The following is a 15,508-nucleotide window of genomic DNA, read 5'->3' as shown; positions in this document are numbered from 1 at the left end:
ATTTTTATAAATAGGTAAAATATCTCCATTTTTTCTTGTAAAGTAAATTTTCTTACTTGTTTGTATAAACTATAAAGTGAAATTTTCATTTCACTGCCATCAACTATCAAGTTCGTTAACAATTAACTCAAAACCAAAATGGCTAAGTTCATTTGGAAGGTTTGTATCCTTAAAAACGCAGTTTCAACTTTCAACCCTTCTAGTTTTGTGTTTGACACGTCTCAGCACAGAAACGGCTAGAAACCCGAATATTCTACGATTCCAATTTCCAATTTTCAATGGGAGTGAATTTTTCTCGTGTAAAAAAGTGGTCATGTTATTTGATCACAATTACTCATTTAAAAATTATACATTTTTTTTTATCTCATCAATAAGTGATTGTGATCAAAGATCACATAAACACTTTTTACACTACAGGATCCCTCCCGTTTCAGTTGCCTCGTCTCACGCAGTGTTTATTAGTTATTACCATTTGACAAATCAGGGGTAACCCTCGGTTTTCATCCTTCCATGTAAATCAGCGGCCAGAAGCTACTTTAACTTTTTCCCCAAGCACAACGGTCACGTGACTGTGACCCTTGTTCTTGTTACACAACCCTTTTAAATACCCCTGGCTAACCCCTTGTTTTCCTCACCAAATCACACTCTAATTACTCTCTCTGTCCCTGCTAATCTCACTCTCATACAAACACTTTCTCGTCCGCCATTTTTCAACTCCGCTTCTCATGGGTATTCTATTCTTCTTCCCCAGCTTCTTCAATTTTTTTATTTTTTATTTTTGTGTGAAAAATACTTGTATAGCATGTTTGGTTTCTTACTTATAACTCCAAAATGATAGTTTGACCAAGAGTTATTAAGAGAAACATGCAGTTAATATATCGTTTTTCTATTGTGTTTTTCTTTTCTGAGCAGCATCAGACAAGAAGATTAGGATCGGAATCAATGGTAATTTATTTTTTTCGTGTGACACACAATGCTTATGTTTTTTGGTTTTTGGTATTTGTGTTTTTGTTTGTACTAGGATGTTTTTCATATACGAATTCTCTGAATGCAGGATTTGGAAGGATTGGCCGTTTGGTAGCCAGGGTTGCCCTTCAAAGAAATGATGTTGAACTCGTTGCCATCAATGATCCTTTCATCACCACTGATTACATGGTAAAAGCTTTTTCCTTTGACTCTGTGATCTGTTTGGAAAAGAAAAATAAAAAAGGCTCCAACTTTGCATTTGGGAGTGGTAGATTTTGCTAACAATGTGCGTTGTTTTTTTTTTTAATTTTGATTGCTCTCTCAGACATACATGTTCAAGTACGACACTGTTCATGGCCAGTGGAAGCATTTTGATCTCAAGGTGAAGGACTCTAAAACCCTTCTCTTTGGTGAGAAGCCCGTCACCATTTTTGGAATCAGGTAATAATTCTTGTGTTTAGATCTATGATTTGTAATTGCAGACACTAGGGATTTCATTCCCCTTTTTTTCTATTTCATTTATCTTGTTGCTCTATGTTTCTGAATATCAGGAACCCTGAGGAGATTCCATGGGGTGAGGCTGGCGCTGATTTTGTTGTTGAATCAACTGGTGTGTTCACTGACAAGGAAAAGGCTGCTGCTCACTTGAAGGTTCGGCGAGATCAATGATTCTTAATGCTTCTATTGATTATTTGTTATGGATCATGTCTTTTGGTTTATCAAAACTATGTTCTATTCCCTGGTGTTTGATTTTGTTTTGAATACTAATTGCTGTGTGTTTTTTTTTTTTAATGAAAAAAGGAAGTAAAATCTTAAATTAGATGTTTATGAAGAAAGATTATTCAATGATTTAAGATGGGTATAAATTGGATTTTGGTTGTGATTAGGGTGGTGCTAAGAAGGTTGTCATTTCTGCCCCTAGCAAGGATGCACCAATGTTTGTTGTTGGTGTTAACGAGAAGGAATACAAATCAGACCTTAAAATTGTTTCCAATGCTAGCTGCACTACCAATTGCCTTGCTCCCCTAGCCAAGGTATTTTTGTTTGATATCCCTTGTGACATTTTTGTTGATATTTAAAAAAAAAAAAATTCAAAAAAAATTATTAATCTTAATTTTTCGCAGGTTATCAATGACCGATTTGGAATTGTGGAGGGTCTTATGACCACTGTTCACGCCATCACAGGTTCGCGGTTTAGCTATGTTATTTTGAATCAATCTCTGATCATTTTTCAAATTAACATGGTATTCATTATCTACTTTTTGTGATGAATCAGCTACTCAGAAGACTGTTGATGGTCCATCAAACAAGGACTGGAGGGGTGGAAGAGCTGCTTCCTTCAACATAATTCCCAGCAGCACTGGAGCTGCAAAGGTAACTATAATATGTAAATTGATTCAGCATTTGATTTGGATGGTGGAAATTTTATTCCAAAGCTTTTGTTCTTTCTGACCATTGAATGTTGAATTTGTGACAAACAGGCTGTAGGAAAAGTTCTTCCATCGCTTAATGGTAAATTGACTGGAATGTCTTTCCGAGTCCCTACTGTGGATGTTTCAGTTGTTGACCTCACTGTCAGGCTGGAGAAGGCTGCAACCTATGACCAGATCAAAGCTGCTATCAAGTAAATTTTAAACTTTTTGAAGTCTTCTTTTAGTCCTTACTTTTAGTAAATTGAATTGGGTTTTCCTCCTATCTCAATCTTTTCTTGTTGAAATAACAATATCCAGGGAGGAATCAGAGGGCAAATTGAAGGGGATTTTGGGTTACACTGAAGATGATGTGGTGTCTACTGACTTTGTTGGCGATAGCAGGTAATGTTGATTTCTGAAGCAAAGTTTGCTTCTTTGACTGCTTTTATTGGTGAAAGATAAACTATCATGATCAGTTTTTGGTGTTCTCTCTAACTATACTTACAATGTTGGATATTGCTTTCATATGCAGGTCTAGCATATTTGATGCTAAGGCAGGAATTTCATTGAACAACAACTTCGTGAAACTTGTTTCGTGGTATGACAACGAATGGGGTTACAGGTAACTTCCCTAAACCTTGCTGTCTTAAACAGGTCTTGAATAGGATGACGAATTTTTTTTTCTTTTTTATTTTTTTCCCCTCAATCCTTTGTTGTTACTCTACAGAGTTTTACTGGTAATAAGGACGTTTTGTTTCTTTGTTTGCAGCACCCGTGTTGTTGATTTGATTGTCCACATTGCATCTGTGGCTTGAGGCTGAGCTTGGATTGTGCATCATTACACCATTCTAAATTTTCTCAGTCAAGGTTATTTTGGTGTAAATTCGGAAGTGTGTTTCGGAATAAATACTTGTGTTATCGTGAGTGATATCAGTGACACAAAGTGCCTAGTCTTTTTTGTTTTTCTTGTTCGTGTCAGTACAGGGCCTTAGGTTTTTTCTCCTCTTGTTTAAGAGATGGATGGAACAATTTTATTTCATTATCATAATCATCTCAATATAAGCAATACTTTGTTTTCCGTTTCTCTTTGCGACCATACGATTGTTCTCGATTTTTGTTTCGATTATATGCGAATATTGCCAGAGTTTTTTTTTAGCAGAATATATTGCCAGAGTTATACCCGTTGACATGAGCATATTGCACATAATCTTAATAAGAGAATAAATTTTGTTTCAATGGATTTTTTTTTTTTTAATTTTAATGACTAAATTTAAGTTCTAAAATTAATGGTGCTAACAATTAATAGTTTGCAGCACTGAGTTGAAAGTGGATGCCGTTTTATATTAGCAAGGCTTTATTGGGATTAGTTTTGGGTGGAAGAACAAGCCTGTTCACTAAACAGGGGTTTTTACGTCTTTAATTTTCTTATCTGGTATTCGATCTTCGATATTTGTCAATGGAGATCTTTTAGTTTCGTGGGGGATCATTAGGTTGGAATATAGACCCCTTTTGGCGAGCTCACGAGTTTATTATTTTTTTCCTCCCTTTTTGGCGAACTCACAAGTTTATTATTATTTTTCTCTATGTGAGTGTCGTGAGTCATGTGTGACCCCCCTTTTGACACATTCAGACAATTATGTCAAGTGACACAATTCTAATACGATAGGCAGTTTTATTATTATAAACTTTGGAATGCTATAATTTTTTATTCGAGTATTTAAATCTGATAATTTTTTTTTTATTTCACATAATATTTCATAATTTAGGCAATAACACCTCATTTAGGCAATAACATCGCAATCACAAGAGTTTAAATCCAGAACTTCCAAGTTCTTTCAACTATCCAACAATAACATATAATGACAATGGTTTCCTCTCCATCAATGCGCATTGGCAACAACGGATAAGAACATTTCTTCTTAAGTCAACGGATAACAACATTTCTTCTTAAGCCCTGAAGTACTTATCTTGTTGCTGAAAAAATTGTTTGCTTAGCAGCTAAATATTCTTGTTATTTTGGAACTATTGTTGCAAATTTGAACTATGTTCGTGGAAGATAAAATATGTCAAATGAGGCGTCATTGCGTAGATCTCGAAAAGTTATGTGAAATTGAAAAAGAAAATTATATGATTTAGACACTGAGTCAAAAATTATGGCATTCCAAAATTTTACGCTAACGAAACTGCTTACAGTAACAAGATTGCATCCCCTTCTCGCGAAACTCACAAGTTTTTTTTTTAGGTGAGTGGTGTAAGTTGTAACCCAACTGAGGGACTCGCAATGCTGTGCCAAGTGGCACAATCCAAACCTAGCCAAGATGTTATCGTCTATCCATGCTTTGTTCCTTCTTTTTCTACTGCTAGGTTTCTCCATTTTTTTTTCCTACTGCTAGGTTTCTCCATTTTGGCTCGCTCTTTTTGTTCGTTTTCTTTTCTTCACAAAAAAAAATTTTAAAATTAACTACTGTCTCACATAGGTGTTGCTGCAACTCTAACAGACAAAAATTAAATTAATTAAAATCTCAACAAAACTGATTTGAAAATCGAGGAAGCGAAACAAATCAAGAGTTTCTACCTCTTCCCACCAAATTTGGCAAATATCATATGTTTTTATCCTAAAATATGCATGTGTAATTAATAATTTGTAGATATTAGACATAGTGTTTAGTGGTTAATGAGCAGTGATTAGTATTATAATAAATAAAATGTAAGAAAAAACGTTATTATTCGTTGTTTCCTGTGCGTATTGATAGAGAGGAAACCACTATCATTATTTGTTATTGTTGGATAGTTGAAAGAACTCGAGAGTTTCTAGATTTAAACTTTCTTGTGATTGTGGTACCATTGTTATAAATTCGAACTATGTTTATGAGAGATTAAATATGTCAAATGAAGTGTCATTGCGTAAATCTCAAAAAATTATGTGAAATAAAATAAAATTATTTGATTTGGATAATCGAGTCAAAAATTATGCATTTCAAAATTTTACGGTAACAAGACTGCTTACAATATTGAGATTGCGCCACTTGGCACAATCGTGTGAGTGCCTTAAGGAGAGATCACAACACTCACCTAAAAAATAAAAAACATGTGAGTTCCTCAAAGGAGATCGCGACACTCAATCCCGCTAGGGTCCCCACAGAACTAAAAGACCCTCCGTTAATAAATACTGAAAATTGAATACCGAATAAGAAAATTAAAGACTTAAAATCCCTATCTGGTCGAAGTGCCGAAGAACAAGCCTTCTAGACTGGTGGGTTATTATTTTCGGAAAAAGAACTAATAATTGTTAAATGCAAAAAAAGTGCATAGATAAAAACTTTATGAATTAATCTTTCAGAATTTAAAGTTGATGGACTAATTTGTAATACAACCAATTTTATTTAATACAATAATATGAGAAAGTTATATTTATAATTTTTTTATTTATAAATTTTTACAAATTATATTATGTATTATGAGTAGTATATTCCAGCATATAATATATTATCTCTAATATATAATATAATTTATAAAAATTTGTAAATTTTTTTTTTATAAATATAACCCTCATCTAATAATATACACTTCTTATTTTTTTCGAGGAGTGTGCTAGAACGGGTAGGTTCCGGTTGTGATTTCAGGTCCATCATCCAAAGAACAAAAACTATGCCTTAAGAAATACAATACCCATGCCGTTACCTATTGGGCCAATAGCCTCGTAGGCGGCAGCTATTCGTGTGTAGTCTCGATGGGTTCGTTTCGTCCAATTTGTGTAAAAAAAAAAGTTCTCCGTTCCATGGGAGACGAGACGACCTTGGTTTCTTTTGACCCTTGAGGACTGATTGGGCACCTATTTTTTTTTTTTTTTATAACATTAAGGGGCGAAGCCCCAAACAAAAGCAAACAAACAACCAGAAACAAAAAATAACTATTCAGGGTCTATATTCCTACAAGAGGAGATTTCCTGAAGATCGTGATCAAATAACTGAGCAAGGTGAAACGGCATAATTCTATGACTCCAGAATCCAGTATCTTTGTGAAGAGCAAACTTGACTAACCAATCTGCACAGGAATTAGCTTCTCTTGGAATATGAGAAAGTGTTACCTCGATTGGTCACCTATTTGATTGAACATGGGGCGCAGATATTAAATTTTATGATTTTATTTTGTTTTTTTACTTTTAAAATTGAGGACCACTTTTTCAAAGCCTCTTTTGAGAAGTAATGCTAACCCATGTCTTAAAAATCTAAAATGACACCGCGATCTATAAACTAGGAAAACATTTATCTTTTTTCACGGTGTTTAAAGTTGCATTAAAAAAGACTTTTCTATTATACAGAGAGAGAAAAAAAAGGCTGAGGGATGTACTTTTCTATAAACTAGTAAAACATTCTATTGCACAGAGACTTTTTTTTTTTTACTTTCTCTCTTTTTGTTTAGTTGAATAAAATCTTTGATTTACAAAGAGAAAAAAGAGAGGCTTAGGGATGTACTTTGCGCTAATTTACCCTCAATTTCTTTTAGTGCCGGATTTCGGTCATTACAAACAAAAAATTATTTTAATTCGGTCATTACTTTGGTTAATCACATAATGTCAACATAAATTTAATTTTTTAATAACAAAAAATAACATCAAAATAAGTTTTCTGTATAAGAATCTTAGATTAAATTAATATATTGTATAGTTAAAAGCTAAATTAATATTGATTTTTATTAGAAAAAGAATAATACTTTTATATGATTAAAGATATGTATGGCAGTGTCTACTAAAAGAAAAAGAAAAAGTCTACTAAAAAAAAAAAAAAGATATGTATGGCAGAGGCTTGTGTCACAAGATATGTTCAACCTTTTCTTCAATACTGACTTGTACTCAAGCCTCAAGGCGGGCTAGAAATATTGCAAATGGTGTCCCCTAGAACACATTATTTGGAGTCACTTGCAGGCGTGGAGATGGAGAAACGCCATTCTCCGTGAGACAGAGCCGCAAGAGAATTTATACCACTTGGAAACCATTAAAAATCAAGCCGGGGAGACTTGTGATGCATTTCCAGGTATAGTGCTTATGGTGGGATTTTGAGCGTTTGGTACGCGGGATTCTTTGGGATTCCTGTCAAACTGAATTTTTCTAAATTTTTAATTTCTAGATATTATCATAAACTGAATTCAAAAATTATATTTTTGAAATCGAGATTCCCGAACAAATAAAAATTTCTCCTGTACCAAACACTTAAGGGCTATTCGTATCGGATTGGGCATCGAAATGCATTACAGCAGAGTTGTTAGCTAGCTTAGGAGGATGGTTGGAGAAAAATAATTCTGCAAATGCTATAACTTTACTCACCAAAGATGGTGATATAGTCCCTTAGTCTCATTTTATTACTCGCATAAGCTTGCGTATACCTATAGGGAAGGTAACACCATTGCAGATTGATTGGCAAACCTCCCTCAGATGAAACAGGATGATTTCAAGATCTTTTTGTTCCCCCCACCAGACCTTCAACGGCTGTTCTTTGCTAACTTTGCTTCTGTTGGTAATTATAGTTCGTGCGGCAGTGTTTTTCCCTTGCATACCAAAAACAAAAAAATAAATCAAAATTAAAATTAATTTTTTTAATAAAATTAAAATAATGGTGTAATTTTTAGAAGAGGAGTTTACTAGCTTTATTTTGCCATTAGCTATCACTGGCCGAGTTTCAAAATTACATTGCCGGTTTGGCAGGTTTTATTTTCATATTTTTTTTCCCTGAGCACAAATTTAGACGAACATAATTTAATAAAAGCTTTTATCATAAAAACATTTTTTTTTGTAATGAATAAAAATAGAAAAAGCTAAAACCTCATAGGAGAGTTTTTTAAAAAAAAAAAAAAAAAAACTGTTATGAAATGAATTTTGTTTCACCTCCCTACCTTTTCATCTCCTTGCCTTTACATATTATTCATTAAGAGTAGTGTAACCACTTGTATCATCTTTTTGGCTATTAACCCTTTCTCTACTCTTCTTTAGCTTATAAATGTTATTGTAAACTTGTAAGGTGAGATGAAATTGAATAAAGTCTAGCACAAGTTCTCGTGTATTCTCTTTCTATATTTCTCGTTTTCATTTTTTTTTTTTTTTTTTTGGATTACAAAAAATTTAAGTGGGGTTAGACACCAGTATCCCACTAGGGGCAGGGAAGACCCCTCAACCTCTTTGAGAATTTCTGGAAGGGATTACATATCACCCACCAACAAAGTCCTCACATCGGCCAGCGGGGTTTGAATCCACGCCCTTGAAGGGTATGGACCAAACTCTTAGCCAACTGTGCCCACCTTTGTTGGCCGTTTTCATATTTCTTTGTCTTAACAATTTTATGTCTTTTTTTATATTTCATATAAATTTCACAACACGTTATTAACATGATAGCCTCTACTATATCAAGTTGAGGTTAACATATCTACAAATGAAGGAGAAATTTTTATTTTATTTTTTGCTACAGGATGGGTATTCTTTAACACCTTCTAATTCATCTTTGTCAACCGTTTCTCATTCATTTTTTTTCTTTCAATTCTCCATTTTTATTTTATCTCCTGAAGCAGCAATGTGTATTTGACAACATATATCATTCTCCTGTAATAAATTTTATTACGTTCTATTATTTGATCAAACAATTAGGATGCATCTTTAAATGTTTTTAATGGACGTTGTGACTATAGGTCACTTCACGGTGATATTTATTTGAAAATTTCTGAAGGATGAAGGCCTTAAGGTTTATTATTGTACTCTTTTTTCCTTCTTTTTTCCATTTGCCAAGTTTTTTTAAATTTATTATGTTCTGTTGTGATTGTTTGTCATTTAACTCTTTTTGTAAATTTTATGTTTATCAAAACGATGTAGTTTTGAGATTGAAAAATTAAAAAATTAGAATAATAAATATTATTATAAGCCTGAAATAAATTAAAACGATCTCATTTTGACAAATATGAGACAAAATTTTCTAAACTAACTCTAGAAAAAACAAATCCTTATTTTTAATAAAAATCACTTTGGTTAAAATCTCATTGCAACTGTTTCTTTTATTCATATCACCACTCATGCGGCACTTCACAATTTTTTTAAGAAACTATATAATAAAAGAAAATTTGGTTGTATTGATAGAAAGCCTTACAAAGCTTGAGGAGCAAGATGATATAAAGGGTAGAATTAATAGACAAATTTATCAAATTTTTAACGGTGTTAAATAAGGACTTGAATGAAAAAAATCATAAAACGTAGAGATTCAAAGAAAAATTATAAGAGATTTTTTGAACTTTTCCTTATTCTTTTACGGGGAAGATATTGTGACAACCAAGTTGTGTTACTACTAAGTGACTACCAATCAATCTTACCGTTAGATCGATTATATTGATCCAACGGTTATATTTATTTCTATCTTTGTATGGTCATGATTCCCCAAATTTAATACTTATATTTATTTTCACCTTTGTATGGTTATAATTTTTCATATTTAATGCTTTCACTTTAAATATGGAGAATCATGATCATACAAAGATGAAAATAAATATAACCGTTGGATCAACATAATCGATCTAACGGTGAGATTGATTGGTAGTCACTTAGTACACTTAGTAGTAACACAACTTGATTGTCACAATATCTTTTCCCTTCTTTTACTATAAAAAAAAAATCTTTTTCCCCCGCTATTTACACAATTTTTTTTTGTCATATATGTGTCTCACGAATACAAATAGTCAAATAATCGACGTTCGTTAAAAACGTCAAATCAGTTTCCCACACCGTAACAGTATAACGTTGATAAATGGGAAGAGTCTATCAGGAAAACTTTCCAGTTTCTGTTATGTTACAAGAGAAAATTATACAGAATAGTTTTGTACAATATAACATAGGTTTTATAATTCTCGTTTAACATGAGAATTCAAATTTTTCTACACACTCTTCGATTTCCGTGCTGACATGGATCTTACATATAATTTTTTTTAACACCTGGATCCCACATGCTTTGAGAATTGAATTCTCATTTAACTTGAGAAAATCAAATCCAATATAACAAAGGATGAATATTTCTTATGTTATAATTGATAATTTTATCTGATATATATATATATATAAATAATACGTGAGAATCATATTTTTTTATTTATGAACTGTAAAATGAGAAAGAGAAAAAAAAAATGAACCCGCCCACTTTTATTATATAGAGAAAATAAAATTATTTCATTATCAAATTTAATCCGTAACAATAAACTAAGGGATGCATCCTTAGAAACGCAGTTCAACCATTTTTTTTATTTTGTTAGTGTAACAAGAGGGCATAAGCTCGAGAGAACAAAAAGAAAAACCAAGTCAATATCATGCTAGGACTATGACTCGTGGAGCTTCCTCTACGATCGCAGGACAGGAGGTGCTGTAGTTCATCTGGAATCCTGGAAATGTTGTGATAACAAGTGTTCCAATTAAGGGCTTGATGTGCTAGCCAATGTGCACAGCAAGTAGCTTCTCTGTTGATATGCCACAAGCAAACTTGCCAGGATTTACTTAGCCACCTTGTTGCACAAAAGATCAACGTTGAGTCACCTTCGTGCTGAGTGGTCAGTTGAACCCTTTTAGTTTTGAGTTTGACACGTCTCAGTTCAACCCTTTTTGGTTTTGAGTTTGACACGTCTCAGCACAGAAGCTGCTCGAAACCTGAAGATTCTACGATTCCAATTTCCAATTGCCTCATCTCACGCAGTGTTTATTACCATTTGACAAATCAAGGGTAACCCTGGTTTTCATCCCTCCGTGTAATTCAGCTGCTAGAAGCTACTTTAACTTTCCCCCCAAGCAGAACTGTTACGTGACTGTGACCCTTGTTCTTCTTACACAACCCTTTTAAATTCCCTTGGTTAACCCCTTGTTTTCCTCAACAAATCACACTCTAATTACTCTCTCTGTCTCTGCTAATCCCACTCTCATACAAACACTTTCTCTTCCGCCATTTTTCAACTCCGCTTCTCATGGGTATTCTGTTCTTCTTCCCTAGCTTCTTCATGTATTTTTGTGTGTGTGTAAAATACTTGTATAGCATGTTTGGTTTCTTATTTATAACTCCAAAATGATAGTTTGACCAAGAGTTACTAAGAGAAACATGCAGTTAATCTATTATTTTGTTAATGTGTTTATTCTTTTCTGAACAGCATCACACAAGAAGATTAAGATCGGAATCAATGGTAATTTATTTTTTTCGTGTGACATACAATGCTTATGTTTTTGGTTTTTGGTTTTTGGTATGTGTGTTTTTGTTTGTATACTAGGATGTTTTTCATATACGAATTCTCTGAATGCAGGATTTGGAAGGATTGGTCGTTTGGTAGCCAGGGTTGCCCTTCAAAGAAATGATGTTGAGCTCGTTGCCATCAATGATCCTTTCATCACCACTGATTACATGGTAAATGTTTTTTCCTTTGACTCTGTGATCTGTTTGGAAAAGAAAAATAAAAAGGCTCCAACTTTGCATTTGGGAGTCGTAGCTTTTGCTAACAATGTGTCTTGTTTGTTTTGTTTAAATTGTGATTGCTGTCTCAGACATACATGTTCAAGTACGACACCGTTCATGGTCAGTGGAAGCATTTTGATGTTAAGGTGAAGGACTCTAAGACCCTTCTCTTTGGTGAGAAGCCCGTCACCGTTTTTGGAATCAGGTAATAATTATTGTGTTTAAATCTATGGTTTGTAATTGCAGACACTGGTATTTCATTCCCCTTCTCATCTAGTTCATTTAATTTATCTTGTTGATCTATGTTTCTGAATGTCAGGAACCCTGAGGAGATTCCATGGGGCGAGGCTGGCGCTGATTTTGTTGTTGAATCAACTGGTGTATTCACTGACAAGGAAAAGGCTGCTGCTCACTTGAAGGTTCGGCGAGATCAATGATTCTTAATGCTTCTATTGATTATTTGTTATGGATCATGTCTTTTGGTTTTGCAAAAATATGTTCTATTATTCCCTGGTGTTTGATTTTCTTTTGAATACTAATTGCTGTGTTTTTTACTTTGAATAAAAAAAGGAAGTAAAAACTTAATTAAATGCTGATGAAGAAAGATTATTCAATGATTTAAGATGGGTATAAATTTGGAATTTTGGTTGTGATCAGGGTGGTGCCAAGAAGATTGTCATTTCTGCCGTTAGTAAGGATGCACCCATATTTGTTGTTGGTGTTAACGAGAAGGAATACAAACCAGACCTTGACATTGTTTCCAATGCTAGCTGCACTACCAATTGCCTTGCTGTCCTCGCCAAGGTATTTTTATTTGATATCCCTTGTGACATTTTTTGTTGGTATTTTAATTTTAATTTTAATTTTTTTTTAAATAAAATCTTAATTTTTCACAGGTTATCAATGACCGATTTGGAATTGTGGAGGGTCTTATGACCACTGTTCACGCCATCACAGGTTGTTATATTTACAATTTTTTTGTTTATAAACATTTTGTTTACAAATTCTTAACCACTACACTAAGTATGACTAGTCATACTCCAATCAAGAATGTATAACTGGTCATACTTAGTGTAATTTGTAAAAAAAGATTGTAAACGGATCCTTCCCCATATTATATTCTATTAATCTCTGATCATTTTCAGTTTAACATTGCATTCGTTATCTACTTTTTGTGATGAATCAGCTACTCAGAAGACTGTTGATGGTCCATCAAAAAAGGACTGGAGGGGTGGAAGAGCTGCTTCCTTCAACATAATTCCCAGCAGCACTGGAGCTGCTAAGGTACCTATTATATATATAAATTGATACAACATATGATTAAATGGTGGAAATTTTATTCCAAAGCTTTTGTTCTTTGTCACCATTGAATGTTGAATTTGTGACAAAACAGGCTGTAGGAAAAGTACTTCCATCGCTAAATGGTAAATTGACTGGAATGTCTTTTCGAGTTCCTACTGTGGATGTTTCAGTTGTTGACCTCACTGTCAGGTTGGAGAAGGCTGCAACCTATGACCAGATCAAAGCTGCTATCAAGTAAGTTTTGTTGGAAATCGACAATCGCACAAATCGTAAACGAAAAGAGAAAGAGAGAGAATAGGCACAGAGATTTTTCTTTGTTCACCCAATTTAGGCTACCTGTCTGTACTATATTCACATCAACGCCACTTGTTAAACGTCATTCGGTTTACAAGGAAAATATAAATAAGATTAGAAAACCCTAACAACAGCTATTCATGGGCTCAAGCCCAAACTACTAAGAAAATTACAATAAATAATAGGCCCACAACAGTACCTAGCCTCTACGGGCCTGTTGGCAGCGGTGACCCCCGCCCGCTAACCTGAGAGCGGGACCCCAGTTGTCTTTCAGCTAACTCCGACAATTAGGGCCCTCGTCATCAGCATGCGAAGTATAGCCGTACCCAACAAGTTTAAAACTTTTTCTAGTCTTATTAGTCCTTACATTGAACAAATTGAATTGTGTTTTCCTCCTAACCCAATCTTCTTTGTTGAAATTACAAAATCCAGGGAGGAATCAGAGGGCAAATTGAAGGGGATTTTGGGTTACACTGAAGATGATTTGGTGTCTACTGACTTTGTTGGCGATAGCAGGTAATGTTGATTAATTTTTGAAGCAACATTTACTTCTTTGACTGCTTTTATTGGTGAAAGATAAACTACCATGATCAGTTTTTGGTGTTCTCTCGAACTACACTTACAATGTTGGATATTGCTTTCATATGCAGGTCTAGCATATTTGATGCCAAGGCTGGAATTTCTTTGAACGACAACTTCGTGAAACTTGTTTCGTGGTATGACAACGAATGGGGTTATAGGTAACTTCCCTAAACCTTGCTGTCTTAATCAGGTCTTAAATAGGATGAGGAAATGTTTTTTTTTTCTTAATCCTTTGTTGTTACTTTACAGAGTTTTAATGGTAATAAGGACATTTTGTTTCTTTGTTTGCAGCACCCGTGTTGTTGATTTGATTGTCCACATTGCATCTGTGGCTTGAGGCTGAGCTTGGATTGTGCATCATTACACCATGCTAAATTTTGCCTCAGTCAAGGTTATTTTGGTGTAAATTTCGGAAGTGTGTTTCGGAATAAATACTTTGTGTTATCGTGAGTGATATCAGTGACACAAAGTGCAAGTCCTTTTTTGTTTTTCTTGTTCAAGTCAGGACACGGCCTTAGGTTTTTTGTCCTCTTGTTTAAGAGATGGATGGAATAATTTTATTTCATTATCATAATCATCTCAATATAAGCAATACTTTGTTTTCCGTTTCTCTTTGCGACCATGCAGTTGATCTCGATTTTTGTTTTAATTATATTCGAATATTGCCAGAGTTATACCCGTTGACACGAGCATATTGCACATAATCTTAATAAGAGAATAAATTTTGTTTTAAGTTACAAATATACTTAGTTATATTAAAATTTTGTTCCAATGGATTATTTTTTTAAATTTAATGACTAAATTTAAGTTCTAAAAATAATGGTACAAACAACTAATAGTTTGCAGCAGCACTGAGTTGAAAGTGGATGCCGTTTTATATTAGTAAGGCTTTATTTGGATTGTTTTGCAAAAAAAAAAAAAAAAGGCTTTATTTGGATTGATTTTGGGTGGAAGAACCAGGCTGCGAGGCTGGTGGGTTATTATTTTAGAAAAAAAGAACTAGTAATTGTTAAATGCAAAAAGTGCATAGATTAAAACTTTATGAAGTAATCTGTTAGAATTTTAAGTAGATGGACTAATTTGTAATTCAACAAGACACTAGAATTGGCTGAGATTTTTATAAGTTGTATTAGGTTTTGTGTTTAATTTTCATATATATAATAAAATATTTATAATTCAACCAAAATTTTATTCAGTACAATATATGCTTCTTCTTTTTTACGAGGAGTGTGCTAGAATAGGTAGGTTCTGGTTGTGATTTCAGGCCCATCACTCAAAGAACAAAAACTAAGTCTTCGGGGCGTTTGGTATACGAGAAATTTTTTTTTTAGCCGGGAATTTTAATTTTCAAAAATATGATTTTTACATTTAGTTTTTGATAATATCTGTAAATTTTAAATTTAAAAAAATTCAGTTTCCCGAAATTTTTTAAGAATCCCGCGTACCAAATATGCGCTAAAAAAAACACAATATACCCATGCTGTTACCTTCTAGGTC

General features: G+C 33.6%; 2 protein-coding genes across 2 annotated transcripts; both read left to right on the top strand.

The window, feature by feature from the left end:
* Positions 1-608: 608 nt before the first annotated feature.
* On the top strand, positions 609-3,452 carry LOC133315945 (glyceraldehyde-3-phosphate dehydrogenase, cytosolic). The gene is made up of 12 exons (XM_061517949.1): positions 609-729; positions 913-945; positions 1,055-1,155; positions 1,292-1,407; positions 1,518-1,617; positions 1,854-2,000; positions 2,091-2,151; positions 2,243-2,340; positions 2,448-2,590; positions 2,697-2,780; positions 2,911-3,000; positions 3,148-3,452. Exons 1-12 carry the CDS (start codon positions 726-728, stop codon positions 3,191-3,193), a joined length of 1,023 nt encoding a protein of 340 aa, XP_061373933.1. The 5' UTR covers positions 609-725; the 3' UTR covers positions 3,194-3,452.
* Positions 3,453-11,272: 7,820 nt separating this feature from the next.
* Positions 11,273-14,546, top strand: LOC133301405 (glyceraldehyde-3-phosphate dehydrogenase, cytosolic-like). Its single transcript, XM_061501329.1, has 12 exons — positions 11,273-11,358; positions 11,535-11,567; positions 11,685-11,785; positions 11,923-12,038; positions 12,153-12,252; positions 12,491-12,637; positions 12,730-12,790; positions 13,020-13,117; positions 13,227-13,369; positions 13,862-13,945; positions 14,080-14,169; positions 14,303-14,546. Exons 1-12 carry the CDS (start codon positions 11,355-11,357, stop codon positions 14,346-14,348), a joined length of 1,023 nt encoding a protein of 340 aa, XP_061357313.1. The 5' UTR covers positions 11,273-11,354; the 3' UTR covers positions 14,349-14,546.
* Positions 14,547-15,508: the final 962 nt, after the last annotated feature.

The sequence above is a fragment of the Gastrolobium bilobum genome, unplaced genomic scaffold (genome assembly GCF_033153095.1).
Source record: "Gastrolobium bilobum isolate Gb01-03AN ecotype WA unplaced genomic scaffold, APGP_CSIRO_Gbil_v1 utg21156, whole genome shotgun sequence".
NCBI classification, from domain to species: Eukaryota; Viridiplantae; Streptophyta; class Magnoliopsida; order Fabales; family Fabaceae; genus Gastrolobium; species Gastrolobium bilobum.
Note: the sequence above shows the minus strand (reverse complement) of the source record. Positions and strands in the feature narration are given on the sequence as shown.